This window comes from Capricornis sumatraensis, chromosome 13 (assembly GCF_032405125.1).
Source record: "Capricornis sumatraensis isolate serow.1 chromosome 13, serow.2, whole genome shotgun sequence".
Classification (NCBI taxonomy): domain Eukaryota; kingdom Metazoa; phylum Chordata; class Mammalia; order Artiodactyla; family Bovidae; genus Capricornis; species Capricornis sumatraensis.
In genome coordinates this window covers 64,421,212-64,438,196 of record NC_091081.1, presented here as the reverse complement: position 1 = coordinate 64,438,196, position 16,985 = coordinate 64,421,212, and the positions used below count along the sequence as shown (strand labels likewise).

The 16,985-nt window shown below is 37.9% G+C and overlaps 1 protein-coding gene across 1 annotated transcript in view; it reads left to right on the top strand.

The window, feature by feature from the left end:
- The window catches only part of TXLNB (taxilin beta), a 53,835-nt gene that overhangs the window by 10,270 nt on the left and 26,580 nt on the right, over positions 1–16,985 (top strand). The window contains exons 2-5 of the mRNA XM_068985441.1: positions 472–563; positions 6,112–6,282; positions 14,834–15,028; positions 16,844–16,963. Coding sequence (XP_068841542.1) covers positions 472–563; positions 6,112–6,282; positions 14,834–15,028; positions 16,844–16,963 — 578 coding nt within the window. The remainder of the gene's footprint in view (positions 1–471; positions 564–6,111; positions 6,283–14,833; positions 15,029–16,843; positions 16,964–16,985) is intronic.

Below are 16,985 nucleotides of genomic sequence, written 5' to 3'. Positions count from 1 at the left end.
GTCGGACACGACTGAGCGACTTCACTTTCACTTATAGTCAACATTTATTGAGAATCTACCACGAGCCTAACACTGTACCATACATTTTTATAAACTTCTCAATTAATCACTTATTTTGCAAAGTAGGTGTCATTCCTTTTCCAAGGGAAAAAAAAAAATTACATCTGCATCTCAGGTTAAGTGACTTGTCCAAGGCTGGATAGCAGCTAACAAGTAGATGTGGGTTCAATCCCTGGGTTGGAAAGATCCTGTGAAGAAGGGCATGGCAACCCACTCCACTATTCTTGCCTTAAGAACCCCATGGATAGAGGAGCCTGGCAGTCTATAGTCCATAGGGTCACAAAGAGTCGGACATGACCAAAGCAACTTAGCACAACAAGTAGACCACCTGAGATTCCAGCCCTTATCATCTGACTTCAAGTTCAACTCTTAATTTTTAAAATGTCTTTATGGTTTTTGTTTTCTTTTAAGGCAAAGAAGCCAACCTGCTAATGCAAAATCTGAACAAGTTGCAAACTCCTGAGGAAAAGTTTGATTTTTTATTCAAGAAATATGCTGAATTGGTAAGATCTTTGATTAGCCCTTTTGCCAGAAAGATTTAAGCTCTGGTTAGAGCTGAGAAAAGGAGGTTGTTAGCTTTTCAGGTACATCATTATAGACGAAGGCTGGTTCCCTCAGGCAAGTCAAAATCAGAATTCACAAAGGCAGAGTTTTCAAAAAGGAAAGAAAGAAGCAGAAAAACTGAAGAATAAAAGCAAAAGGAAGAAAGAGAACAGAGTTGGAATCACTCCACCTTCAATTATGTGCATAATTTGAGAGATGGAACAGCAAATCAGAGATAATTTGTGAAAAGTTGTGAAAATTTAAAAGTTCTTCTTGGCTTTGCAATGAAACAGAAGTACACTAGAAATAAGTAAATTTTCAACCGGTTCTTAAGCACAGGTTTTTTGAGGGAATGGTCTTCTCAAGTAAGGCAGAGGTTGACTGAATTCCACCCCTCAGTTTGTGAAACATTCTCATTTATTCCTGATGAATGCATTCATTCATTTATTCTCCATGATCTACATTCTTCTCCTGTCCCACACAATGGCAAAGCACTTGACGTGGATTTTGTTTCCAGTTATAGATCCTCCACATGCAGTCTCCCTCTCAACAAGTTAGGGCCAGTGGCAGGAAGAGAAGCCACTCCCAGACTTCAGAGAACCCGTGAAGTGGACGGTCTCTTCACCACTACTCTTACAACAGTCCACTTGGAAGAAAGAAAAGGGCTCAGCAAAGCCAGCACCACTAGTTTCAGTGTGGCCTCACAAAAACTGACTAAAGGAGTTGCATCTGAGGCCCACGCACCAGCCCTGGGGTGTACAAGACCCACTGTGGGGATGTGGCATCCTCTCAAGTGAGGCTGGGCAATATGCCACCTCACTCTCATTTCTGCCTCTTTCCCTCATTTGTTTTCACTTACTTATTTCTTTCAGAGAAGCAGTGACAGCCCCCCACCCCCAACCAACAAAACAATTCCTCCTGGCAGTAGGTTGGACTGCCCCTGAAGGCAGATTTACCTCACATCAAAAAACCTTAAGAGTCAGGGCCTCTCACTTGCATAGGCCCCTCTGAAGCCCTGAAGATAATTCTTTTTTTTCTCATCTTCTTCTTTTTTTAAAGAAGGTCTCTAAAACTGAGACCCACAAACCACTCAGGTCACTGGTTGCATCATATCCCTATTGATGGAGTAGAGTTTATGAGTGGCTTGTTTACCTTCTTTTTCACTCTGATTTTAGTCCTGTGATCCTGCGTAGTCTTTGCTTTCTTCCTTGTACATTCATGTACACCGGGAAGCTGAATTGTCATACAGCAGACCCAAAGAAAGAGCCTTCCAGGTGGCGCTACTGGTAAAGAACCCACCTGCCAATGCAGAAGACATAAGAGACTCAGGTTCAATCCTTGGGTCAGCAAGATCCCCTGGAGCAGGGCACAGCAATCCACTCCAGTATTCTTGCCTGGAGAATCCAATGGACAGAAGAGCCTGGCAGGCTACAGTCCATAGGGTCACAAAGAGTCAGACACAACTGAAGCCACAGCACAGCACATCACAGCACAGCCTCAAAGAAATTCTGAAACCCTGAATGACTAGTGACTGTTTAACTCTGCCGACAATGCTTTTAAATTAGTTTTAATCACATAAACCACATCACAATGATATAAGGAAAATGCTGAATACACAAGTAAAAATATCTCTAATCCTACAGTCTAAAACATGAACGCTGACTTATCTTCCTTTTCAGTTCTACTATACAAAGATACCTTTTGTATAGCTACCATCATTAGGTGCACAGAATTTAGTATCTGTTTTTTTGGCTCATGTGACAATCATTTTCACATGTGTTCTTCATAATTATATTTTGTCAAAGCTATGAAATTTTCCATTAATTGACTTTATTCTAGTGGTTCTCTAGTTTGGGGACATTTATATTCCTTCCACTGTTTGTATTACCAAATATTGGTGCAGTGAACATCATCATGCATGAGCTTTGTTCCTTCTCTTTTATGATCCTTGGGAAAAGTTCCAGAATTGGGATTACTAAATCAAGCAGTATAAATGCTTTTAATGGCCATATTGTTTTCCAAAAGAATGGTATAAATTTCTAAAGCAAGTATATCAATTTTATTGCAACTTGTTTAATATTGCCTGTTAACCACTCATGAACAATTTCAGTGCCATAAAACAATAGGTGTCGAAAATAATATTTTCCCCCCAAATCTGACCCCATCCTCACTGGTCTGTCCTTGCTCTTTTCAATAATTACTACATTGATTTCCCTTTAATTTACCCTTCAATTTACTTATTGACACCAAGACCTTTCATATTTAGTTTCTAGTATCATGTCCCATACTTAGATGAACTGGGCATCTTCCAGACTACTACTCTTTATGTTGCTGTAGCCTCACAGCAGTACATCAGAAAAGAATCACTTATCCAGTCTGCCCAAGATCTTTCTTATGAGCCAGGGCTGTTCACCCGGGTCTCCAAGAATTCCCAAACCCACTCACCCTACTAGCCAAGCAGTCAATCCCACAGAGGTTATTTTTTCCAGAAATTCTACTCAGCTCAGTCTTACTATATTTTTGCATTTGTATCATATCCCATAATAAACTTTTAAACTCAAAAGATCATTCTAGAAAAAATAAATAGGAGAAAATTGACCTCAAAATCCTATTATATATCCTTTTAAGAAAGTAAAAATTATGAAGAATTTCAATCTTTTACTTGGAGACTAAAAGCTATTTCCCTACTCACTGATTCAGAAATTAATATAGAGAGTTTCTGGAATTTAAGTGTTAACATAGAATAAATTGTTAAATTCAAAAGCTGTGAATCACATTGCTACTCAAGTTCACTCACCCTTACAGATTCTAAATCCTGTAATATCAACAACTGTATTTTATTAATAAATAAGTTCATAAATAAATAAGGATACCTCATGACTAAATTAAGAAATGAACTGGAAGAAATATTTTTTTAAAATTTCCTCAATTTATAAGTAGTTACAACATCACAAACTACTTGGCATTAATTTCACTTTTTTAACTTAATAATAAAAAAAAGAGAGAACAAGAGAAACTGCAGATAAAAATCCTATATGCCTGTTAGAACTGGACAGAAGGCATACATCTAAATGTATTATTAAATCACAGAGCCAGCATTTGACTGAAGTTGACTCAGTTGTAATGTTTGCTTTCATCCATTAAGAAACACCATATGCAATCACATAAACTTGAAGTAGTTGAACAAAATTAGTCACACTCTTAAAAAAAATTGTTGGAAAGTTAAGGGGTTTTATTTAGAGCAAAGCAAGATAGACCTAGCTATCTGTCAAATGTGTATGATCCTTCAGTAAAACTAAAACATTTAAATGGTCAGTGAGCAAGCACAAATCATCTCTTCCAACTTATGCAACATAAGCAAAGTATCCTTCTCCTTATGCTCAGATAAATCTACATGGGGCAGTGTTCCCCCAAAGAGGGAAAGTCTTGCCAACCATGGGACAACATGCAATGTCTCTGGAGATATTTTGGATATCACAGTTGGGGATGTTACTGGTCTCTAGTTGGTAGGGGTCATCTGCTAAATAGCCTACAATGCACAGGACAACCCCCACAACAAAGAACTGTCACCAAATGTCAATGGTGCTAAGGCAGAGAAACCCTGACAAATTGTTTAATCTTCCAAAGGAAAAGTCTAAACTAAAATGGCAATAGCAGTAATAATAACATATAAATTTCAAGAAAGAACAACAGTTCATTTAAAGTCCACACACAAGGACAAGAAGTTTCATCCATATCTAATAACTATGGTGCAAAATGAAGTGAGCATGATAAATATATAATAAAATATCACTGACTTTCCAATTGAACCTCAAGAAAGATACCAATTTCAGTTAATATTTATAGTAATATGGATAATATGGACCTAGTTTTTCCTGATGCTAACACTCACTAATAAGTAAAAACATACATAAGTATGAAGATAGAATATCATGAATGAATATCCCCAGCTTAATCTGGCAAAGGTTTATCATGGACATTTCAGTGTAATGGGAGGGAGGGAGGGAGGAAAGGATTAAAATAAGATGTGAACTGAAGAAAGTGTGACAATCGTGTTCATCTAGCTCAGAAAGAACAAATGCTTTTTCAAGATAAGAAATTAAGATAACTAAGACACATATCAGGGCTTACAGTGTGTGTGTATGTACCCATTTGTATCTGGCTCTGAGAGGCATCAAGGGCATCTGCAGTCCAAAGAACCCACAAGCTTCCAGGCCTTTTCCTCCTCATTAGCCAACAAGATAACTATCACAGTGAGTACCCACCTGGCTTACACGTCATTCAGATTCTAAGGGAACTCAGTCCAGTGGAGGAAACGGCTCTGAGAAAAAGGCTCCAGCTTTCTCATGGTCACACTGTCAGATCCCAGTCCTACTTCTAGTATGCAGTCTCTGGAGGCTTAATTTATATCAACAAATATCTATGGGATTCTAGTTGGAATGGGGGAGGCTGAACCCACACTTCCCCATTCCAACTAGAATTCCATAAATACTTGTTGCCAATTTACCAAACAAAAATACAGAATGCCCAGTTACCTTTGCATTTCAAGTAAACCAACAGCAAATGGCAATACTTTGAATTACTTTTACTAAAAACTTTTTCCCTATTTATTTGAAATTGAAATTCAGCTGGGTGTCCTACATTTTATCTGGCAACCCCTAGCTCAGAACTTTAGCATCCTGAGACAGAAAATCCAGGGGTCCACTGGTTTCATTTTCCATGTTGCCCTCAATACTTTAGCTGTGGCTGCTGTGAGAGGAGGCCCCACCTGTGCTCAGCAGAAACAAGTGTCATGATTTATTCACCATAAGCACGGAGGTTGTGGGGGATGGGCAGAGAGCAAGGCTTGTTACAGATACTTCCCTTGTGTGCTGTTGAGTTGTGCAGTGGCTATTTCGGAAACTTTGGTGACAGATCATCAATCCTGAAATAGTCGAGGAGCACATGTTCCTCTCCCCCTTTCTCATAACCCACACACTTCACCTTCTGTTTACTAGCTGCTTTTCACTTTCCTACTTTTAAAAAACCAATACAGTATTATAAAGTAAAATAAAGTAAGAAACAGTGAAAAAAAAATATTTGCTAAAGCTTGTTTTGAGAAAGAACTGTGAAAATTTAAATGTAAACCAAGAAGACACACCACTGACCATTTTCCTAAGGCAAGGCATTATCATGAATTCTGAAATATGCCTTTCTATACTGACTGGCTTCATTAGACTCAAGAAAGATAAAACTGTTTCTAGACTACTGAAAAGAAGATCAAAGTAAAAGAGATCAATAATAATAATGATAAAGGAAAAACCTATAAATGTTATGTTTTTAAATCATATCTACAAGTATTGCCATGGTAACACTCATGAAGTTCATTTGACTCCAGAGGGGACACTGATGATAGCAGCAACTTTTCCAAACAACCAGAGGGTGGTCTTTAGGCATTTGCTCTTCTGCTCCTATCAACTCAACAGAGATTCCTGCCATTTTCTTTCACATTTGCACCCCCACATCTAGCTGGATGAACATCGCACTGAGCAAAGGAAGTTAAAACTCCTACAAAAGAAACAGGCACAGATCCAAAAAGAAAAGGACCAGCTACAAAGTGAACACAGCAGAGCTATCCTCGCAAGAAGCAAACTGGAGAGTCTGTGCCGGGAGCTGCAGAGACACAACAAGACACTGAAGGTATGTGTCACCAAGGCCCCAAATAACACACTTTCTTGCATGCTTTGTAGGCACAGGCTTCTGCCATTCCTGGTGTGAGTTTTAGAATCAGAGAGATTTGGGTTCAAATATTAGTCCTGCCACTTGCTCACTTGTGACCTGCAATAAATTATTTTACCACCCAAGCCTGTGACCTCATCCATAAAATGGGGATTATACCAATGTCACTGTGTGGTCAGGAAAAAATTAAATGAGACCACATATGTAAGGTTCTCATGTAGTACTCAGTGAATACTAGAACTTTGGTAAACTGTGTGTTATTCCTCTTTATGTTGAGTTTGTTCTGTTTTTTAAGGTAGGACTTAGTTCCACTCTTTAAAATACAAATTTATAAAATACAACATTTTTTTGTCTGAAAATGAAATCTGCGTGACATGAAACAAGTTGACACAAAGCTAACTGACAAAAAAAGGGAAGATTGAGAGCTAAAATGTCAATAGTCATCTGAAAAAAGAAGTTACTCGAAAAAAACACTGAAGCTCTCTAAGCTTAATCATTCAATCTAAAAATAATAGACTGATCACTTCAGTCAGTTTGCATGGGCTTCATTAATCACAGTGTAAGCCTCTAGCAGTGTGGTTAATTTGATTACACACAGACACTAGCTCCATTCAATGAAGCAAGATGCAGAGTTCTCCAAGATAGTACTGCATGCAGCCACAATCCCCTTTCCAGCTGAAGATCCTAAAGCTTTTGACAAATGGGAATTAGACAGCAATATTCCTGTGATATAGTTATTATCACCAGTGTTTAAAAGGAGATACTTTAAGAAACAGAGAGATTAATATCATTGCTGAGTTTGTACAATGGAATTAGGAAGAAAAACAGAATTGGATAATGAATGGCTCCTCATATTCCAAAATTAGGGGTTTTTGAAGTAGAAAAAGAATATTATTCATTTTGATATCAGTTTTCAGAGGTGCTATCTCCCTGCCTCCAGTCTTGCTTTCTCTAATCCATCTGCCACAATGATCCTTCTAAAATACCAATCTAGCCATCTTCCTGCGTAAACATTTCAGTGGCTCTTCATTATCCTTAGTGTGGTGTATGAGGTCCTACATGGCCCTTGATTACCTCTCTGACTTTAGCTCTTACCATATCTCCACTGCTTACTCTGCTTTGGTCACTAAAAGCTTCAGTTCAGTTCAGTTCAGTCGCTCAGTCGTGTCCGACTCTTTGCGACCCCATGAATCGCAGCATGCCAGGCCTCCCTGTCCATCACCAACTCCCGGAGTTCACTCAAACTCACGTCCATCGAGTCGGTGATGCCATCCAGCCATCTCATCCTCGGTCGTCCCCTACTCCTCCTGCCCCCAATCCCTCCCAGCATCAGAGTCTTTTCCAATGAGTCAACTCTTCGCATGAGGTGGCCAAAGTACTGGAGTTTCAGCTTTAGCATCATTCCCTCCAAAGAAATCCCAGGGCTGATCTCCTTCAGAATGGACTGGCTGGATCTCCTTGCAGTCTAAGGGACTCTCAAGAGTCTTCTCCAACACCACACTTCAAAAGCATCAATTCTTCGGCGCTCAGCCTTCTTCACAGTCCAACTCTCACATCCATACATGACCACTGGAAAAACCATATCCTTGACTAGACGGACCTTAGTCGGCAAAGTAATGTCTCTGCTTTTGAATATACTATCTAGGTTGGTCATAACTTTTCTTCCAAAGAGTAAGCATCTTTTAATTTCATGGCTGCAATCACCATCTGCAGTGATTTTGGAGCCCCCCAAAATAAAGTCTGACACTGTTTCCACTGTTTCCCCATGTATTTCCCATGAAGTGATGGGACCAGATGCCATGATCTTCGTTTTCTGAATGTTGAGCCAACTTTTTCACTCTCCTCTTTCACTTTCAAGAGGCTTTTTAGCTCCTCTTCACTTTCTCCCATAAGGGTGGTGTCATCTGCATATCTGAGGTTATTGATATTTCTCCCGGCAATCTTGATTCCAGCTTGTGTTTCTTCCAATCCAGCATTTCTCATGATATACTCTGCATATAAGTTAAATAAGCAGGGTGACAATATACAACCTTGACGTAGGTCACTAAAATTTCAAACCATTCTTGACATAGTCTGTTAATCTCTCACATTTTTTTAATTGGAGGATAATTGCTTTACAGTGTTGTGTTGGTTTCTGCCATACGACATCATGAATCAGTCATAACTGATCACAGCCTCATCGTGATAAAGGGGCTTGTGTAACTCAATGAAGCTATGAGCCATGCCATGCAGGGCTACCCAAGATGGACAGGTCACAGTGGAGAGTTCTGACAAAACCAACTCAGTGGACATGAATTTGAGCAAACTCCAGGAGATAGTGAAGGACAGGGAAGCCTGATGTGCTACAGTCCTAAGTTGACATGACTTAGGAACTGAACACACACACACACACACACACATATATATCCCCTCCTTCTTGAGCCTCTTCCCACCCCCACAGTCAGTTTTTTATATTTGGGAAATGAAATGCTAGGGTGATGAAGTTTTAACTCTCAAATTACGAGTTGTAGAAGATGGACTTCTGGCATCTCTTTAATCATTGCTCTGGGACCATCAAAACCCAGGTTAGATGGGAATGGAGGCATTATCCTCAACTTCAGATATGTAATCAAATAATAGCACTCCGTACCTACATAAATCTCCCAGCTTTCAGTAGTGTTGTAGTGTAAGTAGATAAAAGTTAAACCTCCTTTGATGACGTGGATGGAATGATGTGGTGTAGTTTCTCTGGATAGCATTCAAAGACAGAATGATGGAAGTGGCAGGAGACCCTGTACATATATCTGCAAACCCTCAGTAATGACTTCCAGTTGTGGACAATGGAATTAAGTGGCATTACTATGCCAGGACTTGTGCTGAGTGCTTTACATGTTATTTTGTCCAATCTTCACAAAAACCATGAGCTAGTACCTCCATTTTATTGAAGGAACTGAGACTGAGTGATCAAAATCAGTTGTCTAAGGACATGAATATTTTGTCAAAATCAGAAAGTGAAAGTGAAAGTGACGTCGCTCAGTCGTGTCTGACTCTTTGTGACCCCGTGGACTGTAGCCCACCAGGCTCCTCCATCCATGGGATTCTCCAGGCAAGAATACTGGAGTGGGTTGCCATTTCCTTCTCCAGGGGATCTTCCTGGCCCAGGGATCGAATCCAGGTCCCCCACATTGCAGGCAGATGCTTTAACCTCTGAGCCACCCACCACAGAAGCAGAACTCAAATTCAAAACATTTTCCGATTTCCCTCCTGATTGTTTCTTTGACCCATGGGTTATTTAGAAGTGTTGTTTAATTTTTATGGCCCCTTTATATGGTCTATCTTGATGAACATACGAAATGCACCTGGAAAGAATGTCTGTTTTTCAGAAGTTAGGTGTTATGCTACATAAATAATAATTAACTCTACAGTATTTATGTCTTTACTGAATTTTTGACTTGTTCCTCTGTCAATTGCCGAGGGATGGGTGTAGAAACTCTCCAACTATAGTTGTGAAATTGCCTACTTCTTTCAATTATGTCAATTTTTGATTCATGTATTAATATTTTGAAGCATTAGTACATGTGTATACTATTGTGATTTCTAAGTCTCCTTGATAAAGTGACTTTCATCAATATGAATGTCTGCATTATCTGATATCAATCTAACCACTGTAGCTTTCTTACTCATTGCTTGCATGGTATATCTTTTTCCATCCACTTATTTTCAACCTGGGTTTTTCTACGTTTTTCTATTTAAAGTGCATCTCTTATAGTTGGGCCTTCTCTCTTTTCATTCTTACAATATCTGCCACTCAACTGGAGTGATTACTGTTGTTGTTGTTTAGTTGCTAAATCATATCTGACTCTTTTGCAACCTTATGGACTGTAGCCCAGGCTCCTCTGTCCATGGGATTTCCCAGGCAAGAATACTGGAGTGGGTTGCCAGTTCCTTCTCCAGGGGATCTTCCTGACCCAGGGATGGAATCTGGGACTCCTCAATTGGCAGGTGGATTCTTTATCACTGAGCCACCAGGGAAGCCCCTTAACTGGAGTAGTAGTCCATTAATATAATGTAATTACTGGAGTGGTTGGATATGTCTTCCATTTTATTACTTATTTACTATTTGTCACATCTGTTTTTTCTTCCTCTGCTTTTACCCTGCCTTATCTGGATCACTGGAAATTTTTTACATTTTTTATTTTATCTCATCTCTTGGATTTTTAATTATATCTCTTTCCATTTTTAGTGGTTGTTCTGTGATTGCTATAGATATTCTTAACTTGTCACAGTCTATCTGGAGTTGAAACTGTATCACTTCATATAATATGTAGAAACATTACAAAAAGAAGGTCCCTTTATTGCTCCCTATCTTATATTTATATAATTTATAAAACTCTTGAGGCAATGCTATAATTTTTAAACAATTTCATATAGTCCTTTAAAAATTCAAGCAAAACTGTCTTTTTTCAAACCTGGATTTTACCATTTCTGATGCTTTTTATTCCTTCTAAAGCTTTACATTTTTGTTTGGTGTCACTCCCTTCAGCCTGAAGAACTTCCTTTAGTGTTTCTTATAGCATAGGTCAATTCTCTTATTTGCTTTTTATCTTTAAAATGTCTTTATTTTGCTTTATGATTTAAGGCTATATTCACTGGATAAAGAATTCTGGCTTGACAAGAATTTTTTTCTTTTTCTTTCTCTTACTCAGTCTCTTATAGATTCTGTAGTCTGGGCTCCACAATTTCTGATGAAAATCAACAATAATTTGAATTATTGTTCTCCTGATGTGACATGTCACTTATCTCTGACTACTTTTAAGATTTTTCTATGGATTTTTGGCTTTTGGAATTTTGTTTTATGCCCAAGTGTGGCTTTCTTCATATTTATCCTACTTAGAATTTGTTGAGCTTCTTATACCTACCTGTATCCCTGATAGCTCAGTTGGTAAAGAATCTGCCTGCAATGCAGGAGACCCCGGTTCAATTCCTGGCTTGGGAAGATTCACTGGAGAAGGGATAAGCTACCCACTCCAGTATTCTGGCCTGGAGAATTCCATGGACTGTATAGTCCATGGGGTCACAAATAGTCGGATGCGACTGAGCAACTTTCACTTTATATCTGTAATTTATGTCTTTCACCAAATTTCAGGAAGTTTCAGTCATTATTTCTTCAAATATTTTTTTCTGCCCCATTCTCTCTCTCTCTCGCATTCCCCTTCTAAGATTTTAACTCCATATGGGTTAGATATTTTGATATTGTCTCACAGGTCCTTGAGTCTCATTTCACGTTTTTCATCAATCTTTTTTCTCCTTGATCTTTAAATTAGATACTTCACACTGACCTATCTTCATATTCACTGACTTTGTACTCTATTATCTCTATTCTACTGTAAGCCCACCCAGTGGTTTTACACTTCATATTTTGTAAACTTTAACTCTAGAATTTCCACTTTGTTCTTTCTTATAGATTATTTTCCTCTTGACAGTGCCTTTTTATTGAGATATTTTCCTTTTTATCAATGAACATAGTATTTTTGAGCCTCAAATTATACCAAAAGACCCACCTTGTAAGAAATTAGTGTCTCAGGCAATATGATTTTAGTAAAGAAATAAGCAGGGTTTGTTATCAGACTATCACTGAATTTTAATGTGGAAAAGACAATAGGAATCATCTAGTCCAAGCTATTCATATGTCTATATGTAAATTAATGAAATTTGTTGACTCATTAAATAAACATTTACGGAATACCTGTGGATTGTGTGCCAGGCACAGCACTGGTTTTAAGATGCACAGTGATTCCTGAAAAGTTGTTTTCTTAGTTATTTCAGATTTTGTCCCTCAATTTTCTTTTTGCATTATTAATTTTCACTTTGAATTTTGTGCATGGTAAAGAAAATTCTACCTCAGACATTGCCCAAATGATTGTTTTATTAGTGGAATCAAATTTTATGATTTCAATAGATTTATTTTTCTCTCATTGAAAAACAGTGTAATATAAAATGCAAGATGCCATTCTATGGGCCAGGATTGGGTGCTATGATGGTTTGACATGTGTTTAATGCCATGTTAACAGCTATACCCTCTTTTTCTAGCCAGTGGCCAGTGAAAAACTCAGACTTGCTGGGTAGCATGGGATGGTCCTTTCATTTACTCATTCATTCATGGATGGAATAGTTATAAATGCAAATAATATCCAAATCATGGACTATAATTCTAACTAGGAGGTTGTTGACTTCTAAGTTAATCAGGAACAATAAGGAGAGAATCACTATCATATGTATAGTCAACAACTCTTTTAACAGATGGCTGTAATCACTTTTAGTGAAATACATATAGTAAGTGTTAGCATTCAAAGTTCAAGGAAATAACATCTCTGATACTTAATTTCTCCAGATTAGGAAGTGTAGATTTCTTCTAAGTATACCTAAGAAATTTCCTAAGAAATATACCTCAGAAAGCAAAGAAGCACTAAAGAGCCTCTTGATGAAAGTGAAAGAGGAGAGTGAAAAAGTTGGCGTAAAACCCAACATTCAAAAAGCTAAGATCATGGCATCTGGTCCCATGACTTATGGCAAATAGATGGGAAAACAGTGGAAACAGTGACAGATTTTATTTTCTTGGGCTTCAAAATCACCGCAGATGGTGACTGCAGCCATGAAATCAAAAGACATTTGCTCCTTGGAAGAAAAGCTCTGACAAACCTAGACAGCATATTAAAAAGCAGAGACATTACTCAGTCAACAAAGGTCTGTCTAGTCAAAGCTACGGTTTTTCCAGTAGTCATGTATGGATGTGAGAGTGGACCATAAGAAAGCTGAGCACCAAAGAATTGATGCTTTTAAACTGTGGTGTTGGAGAAGACTCTTGAGAGTCCCTTGGACTTCAAGGAGATCAAACCAGTCAATCCTAAAGAAAATCAGTCCTGAATATTCATTAGAAGGACTGATGCTGAAGCTGAAGCACAATAATTTGGCCACCTGATGTGAAGAGCTGACTCATTTGAAAAGACCCCAATGCTGGGAAAAATTGAGGGCAGGAGGAGAAGGGGATGACAAGGGATGAGATGGTTGGATGGCATCACTGACTCAACGGACGTGAGTTTGAGCAAGCTCCAGGAGTTGGAGATGGACAGAGAAGCCTGGCATGCTACAGTCCATGGAATCTCAAAGAGTCGGACACGACTGAGTGACTGAACTGAACTGAAAAAATTTCCACTCAATAAATGTTTATACCATGAATAAATTGTGATTCTGATATCAGGTGTCAGAGTTAGAAAATATATCAATATTGTGGAAGAAAGGGGATATCTAATGATAAAATATTTCCAGAGCATGTATTTCCAGCATCAGCTTTTATTTTGATCACATTATTCTACTATCATAATAAAGACTTGCACAGTTACTTGTCTCAATCAGTATTTCTTTTTAAAAACCCTGTTACATAATTTGATCATGATAGGCAACTAAATGCAGTATAATTTTACTTGCCAACAATGAAGAAAGCTTTCATAATAAAATTAATCAGAACTAAAGGGATCCTAAAATGTCTGTATCACTTGTCAGCAGAGTCTCTATCTTTGGTGTATGTAGAAGATTAAACCCTTTTATTCTAAAAGAATGACAGGAATAAGCACAAAGCAAATAATTCTCAATATAGATACGGGGGAAATTTGGGTACATTGTAAGTAGTTAGCAATGAAAGGGGAATTTTGATTTAGGAGAAAAGAGAACAGAAATGATATAAAAAGTTAATTTTCAATTCTTCAATGTTAACAAAGTGGAAGAGGGGAAAATTAGATGTTTCATTTTAGAGTTAAAGAAGATTTGAAACGTCACATTGCTTTCAGATTTAAAATTTACACTGAATATTTCAATTACTCTGTGTGACTCATGGGATGATTGTTCCTTCAAAAAATACCCAGCATATTTTTTAAATTTTTTGATACTTTTGAATTGCTGTAATTCATATATGGCTATCTTAGTTTTCTTTTCAAGCTTTTGGATGACATTTATTTTTAATAAGAAAAAAATATACATTGTAATCACTTATAGTTACAAAACTTGGGGAATACAATTACATGATCAATATGCCATCATTTTTACACAGGAACATAAGATCTGCTGTTCCTCTTTCTGTACCAAACTAAGGGAACACGGGATCTATCCCATCAATCAATAAGACTGAGTATCCTTTTTTCTAGGCCACAACCAAGAGACAGAACCTTCAGGCGGCATGTCTGTTAGGAAACACTGCAGTTTATTTACTCAGCACGGGACCCGTTGTCTTTAAAACAAGTCTATTTACCACCAGCTATCAAATTCAAGGCCCCTGCTGCACCTGCTCTGAGTGACCGTGTATTCACAGTTGAAACCTCAGCTCAAACATTTATGTTGGGGCTGAGCAATGTTACCTCTAGAGAACTGAGGAAATATATCCTACTTACCCTGCACACTATTCTCCATCAACCAAACTCTGAGTTCTGTAAACCTAGGGGCTTATAAACCAGCATAACAAGAGCGTGCATTCTCTCTACAGGAGGAAACCCTTCAGCGGGCACGTGAGGAAGAAGAGAAAAGGAAGGAGATCACAAGTCATTTCCAGAACACCCTGACGGATATCCAGGCCCAGATTGAGCAGCAGAGTGAGCGAAACATGAAACTCTGTCAGGAGAACACAGAGCTTGCAGAGAAACTAAAAAGCATCATTGATCAGTATGAGCTCAGAGAGGAGGTGAGAACCACATCAGACAACTTACAAACACTCCATATAGGTCTGGGTCTGGTTTGTGAAGGTTGAGAGGTCAGTTAATAACAAAGTTATGACCAGCCTTCTCAACTGATTAATATTTAGGTTTGGACTTCTTTTACTAGCCAAAATAAAAACATATGATATTACAAAATACCTGGCTGAAAGCCATAGAGGATTTCTTCAAAACTAGAATCACTGCAAAGCAGAGGCAATAAACAAGGGGTAGGACATGAATGGATTTATCCTTGAAAATAAAAAATATTATTTCTCAGCCTTTTTAAACTCTCTCTACAGAATCAAGAAATACTTCATGCATGCCCTCTTAAGAATTACCATGTCATCAAAATTTAAAGTCTGCATTGTATATACCCCACAAATAATAATATATATACTATTATTATATAGTATATATATAATAATTGTAGTAATAATGGTATTGTTATTTTTACTTAGTTTGTACCAAGCAATATGCTAAGTATTATACTTTACATACAGTATGTCATTTAACTGTCTCAACAATCTTATGTATTAGATAATAATGTATTATCCACATTTTATAGATGGGAAGCAGAAGCTACAAGATTAAATCACATATCTACAATCACAAAAGCCAAAAAAGTTTGTTATCAATAGTTTACATTGGGGGACTATAAAGATCTTTCATTATTCCAAGATTATATTTTAATATTTAATATGTTTTGAAGATTCCAGATGCACCCCTCTGGATTTTGATATGTCATATCCCTTTTTCCATCTCACTTAAAATTTTAAATCTCTGCCTTACAATGTAATATAACATAGTCAAAGGGGCTCTACTGGCAACATGCTAAGCTTTAATCAAGGAAAAAAAAAAGCTGATATAGCAGTTCAGTAAATCAAGAAACTTCTCACAGTAGGCCATAATTCCATGCTACCATTTTATCTTGTTACAAAGATTAATCCTGCTCCAAAGTGGAGGTTCAAGAAAAAACAAAAGAGAAGGAGCTAAAAAGAGAAAAAAAAAAAGGTGCCCATACTCTGCACAGAGATTATGTATGGGAATGACCTGGTAGACCAGTTGTATATTCCTAGGTTGGTTCTAGGTAAGGCCCAAATTCTACATGTCCTCTTGCCAATGGGACCCCTAATAACCAAGAAATTCTCCACACTAAGGTGGAGTTGGAAGCTTCATTTGACCAAGGTAGTCAACAGGTCAAAAAGTGTGAAGGAGGAAGTAGCATATTTGCATATCAATTCATCTGCAAACCTGAGCCTTGCTTGCTCACCAGAGCAACAAAGTTGATATCAGGGGGCTACTGCCTCAGTCCCAGACAAAAGGCCACAGGCTGTTACCTCAAGGCTTCCCCACACCCTTGAGGCAAGCATGTAGAGAATTCACCATGATAAACTGAATTAATATTGTGGTTAAATGTGATTTTATATTCACAGAAAGAGCCAAAATACCAAGTGATAGTGCTACAGCCCTTGTGATACACATCACTGTCTTTGGAGCCTAGGGTAAACTAGTGCCGTATAATAGTTGTCATATTTAGAAAAATATTGTTGGGACCTTTTGGTGTTGCATTGCTGAACTCTGGCACCTCCACCTTTTGTAGTCACTTTCATGTAGTGCAAACTGCAGGAGACTCCACCAATTTATGACTTTCGTATAAAACCATAAGTGACACCAATGCCTTTATTCCTCCTCTTTTTAACTCTTAAAACCTAGACAACACGTTTATATCAATATTACTTTTTTATATATATGTTTTTCAGCGTAATAACTCAACTTGATATATGCACTTTACTTTTCCTCAGCACCTCGACAAAATATTTAAACACAGAGAACTGCAGCAGAAGCTAGTGGATGCGAAACTTGAGCAGGCACAAGAAATGATGAAGGAAGCAGAGGAGCGACACAAACGCGAGAAGGAATATGTATTTATCATATGCATCTATG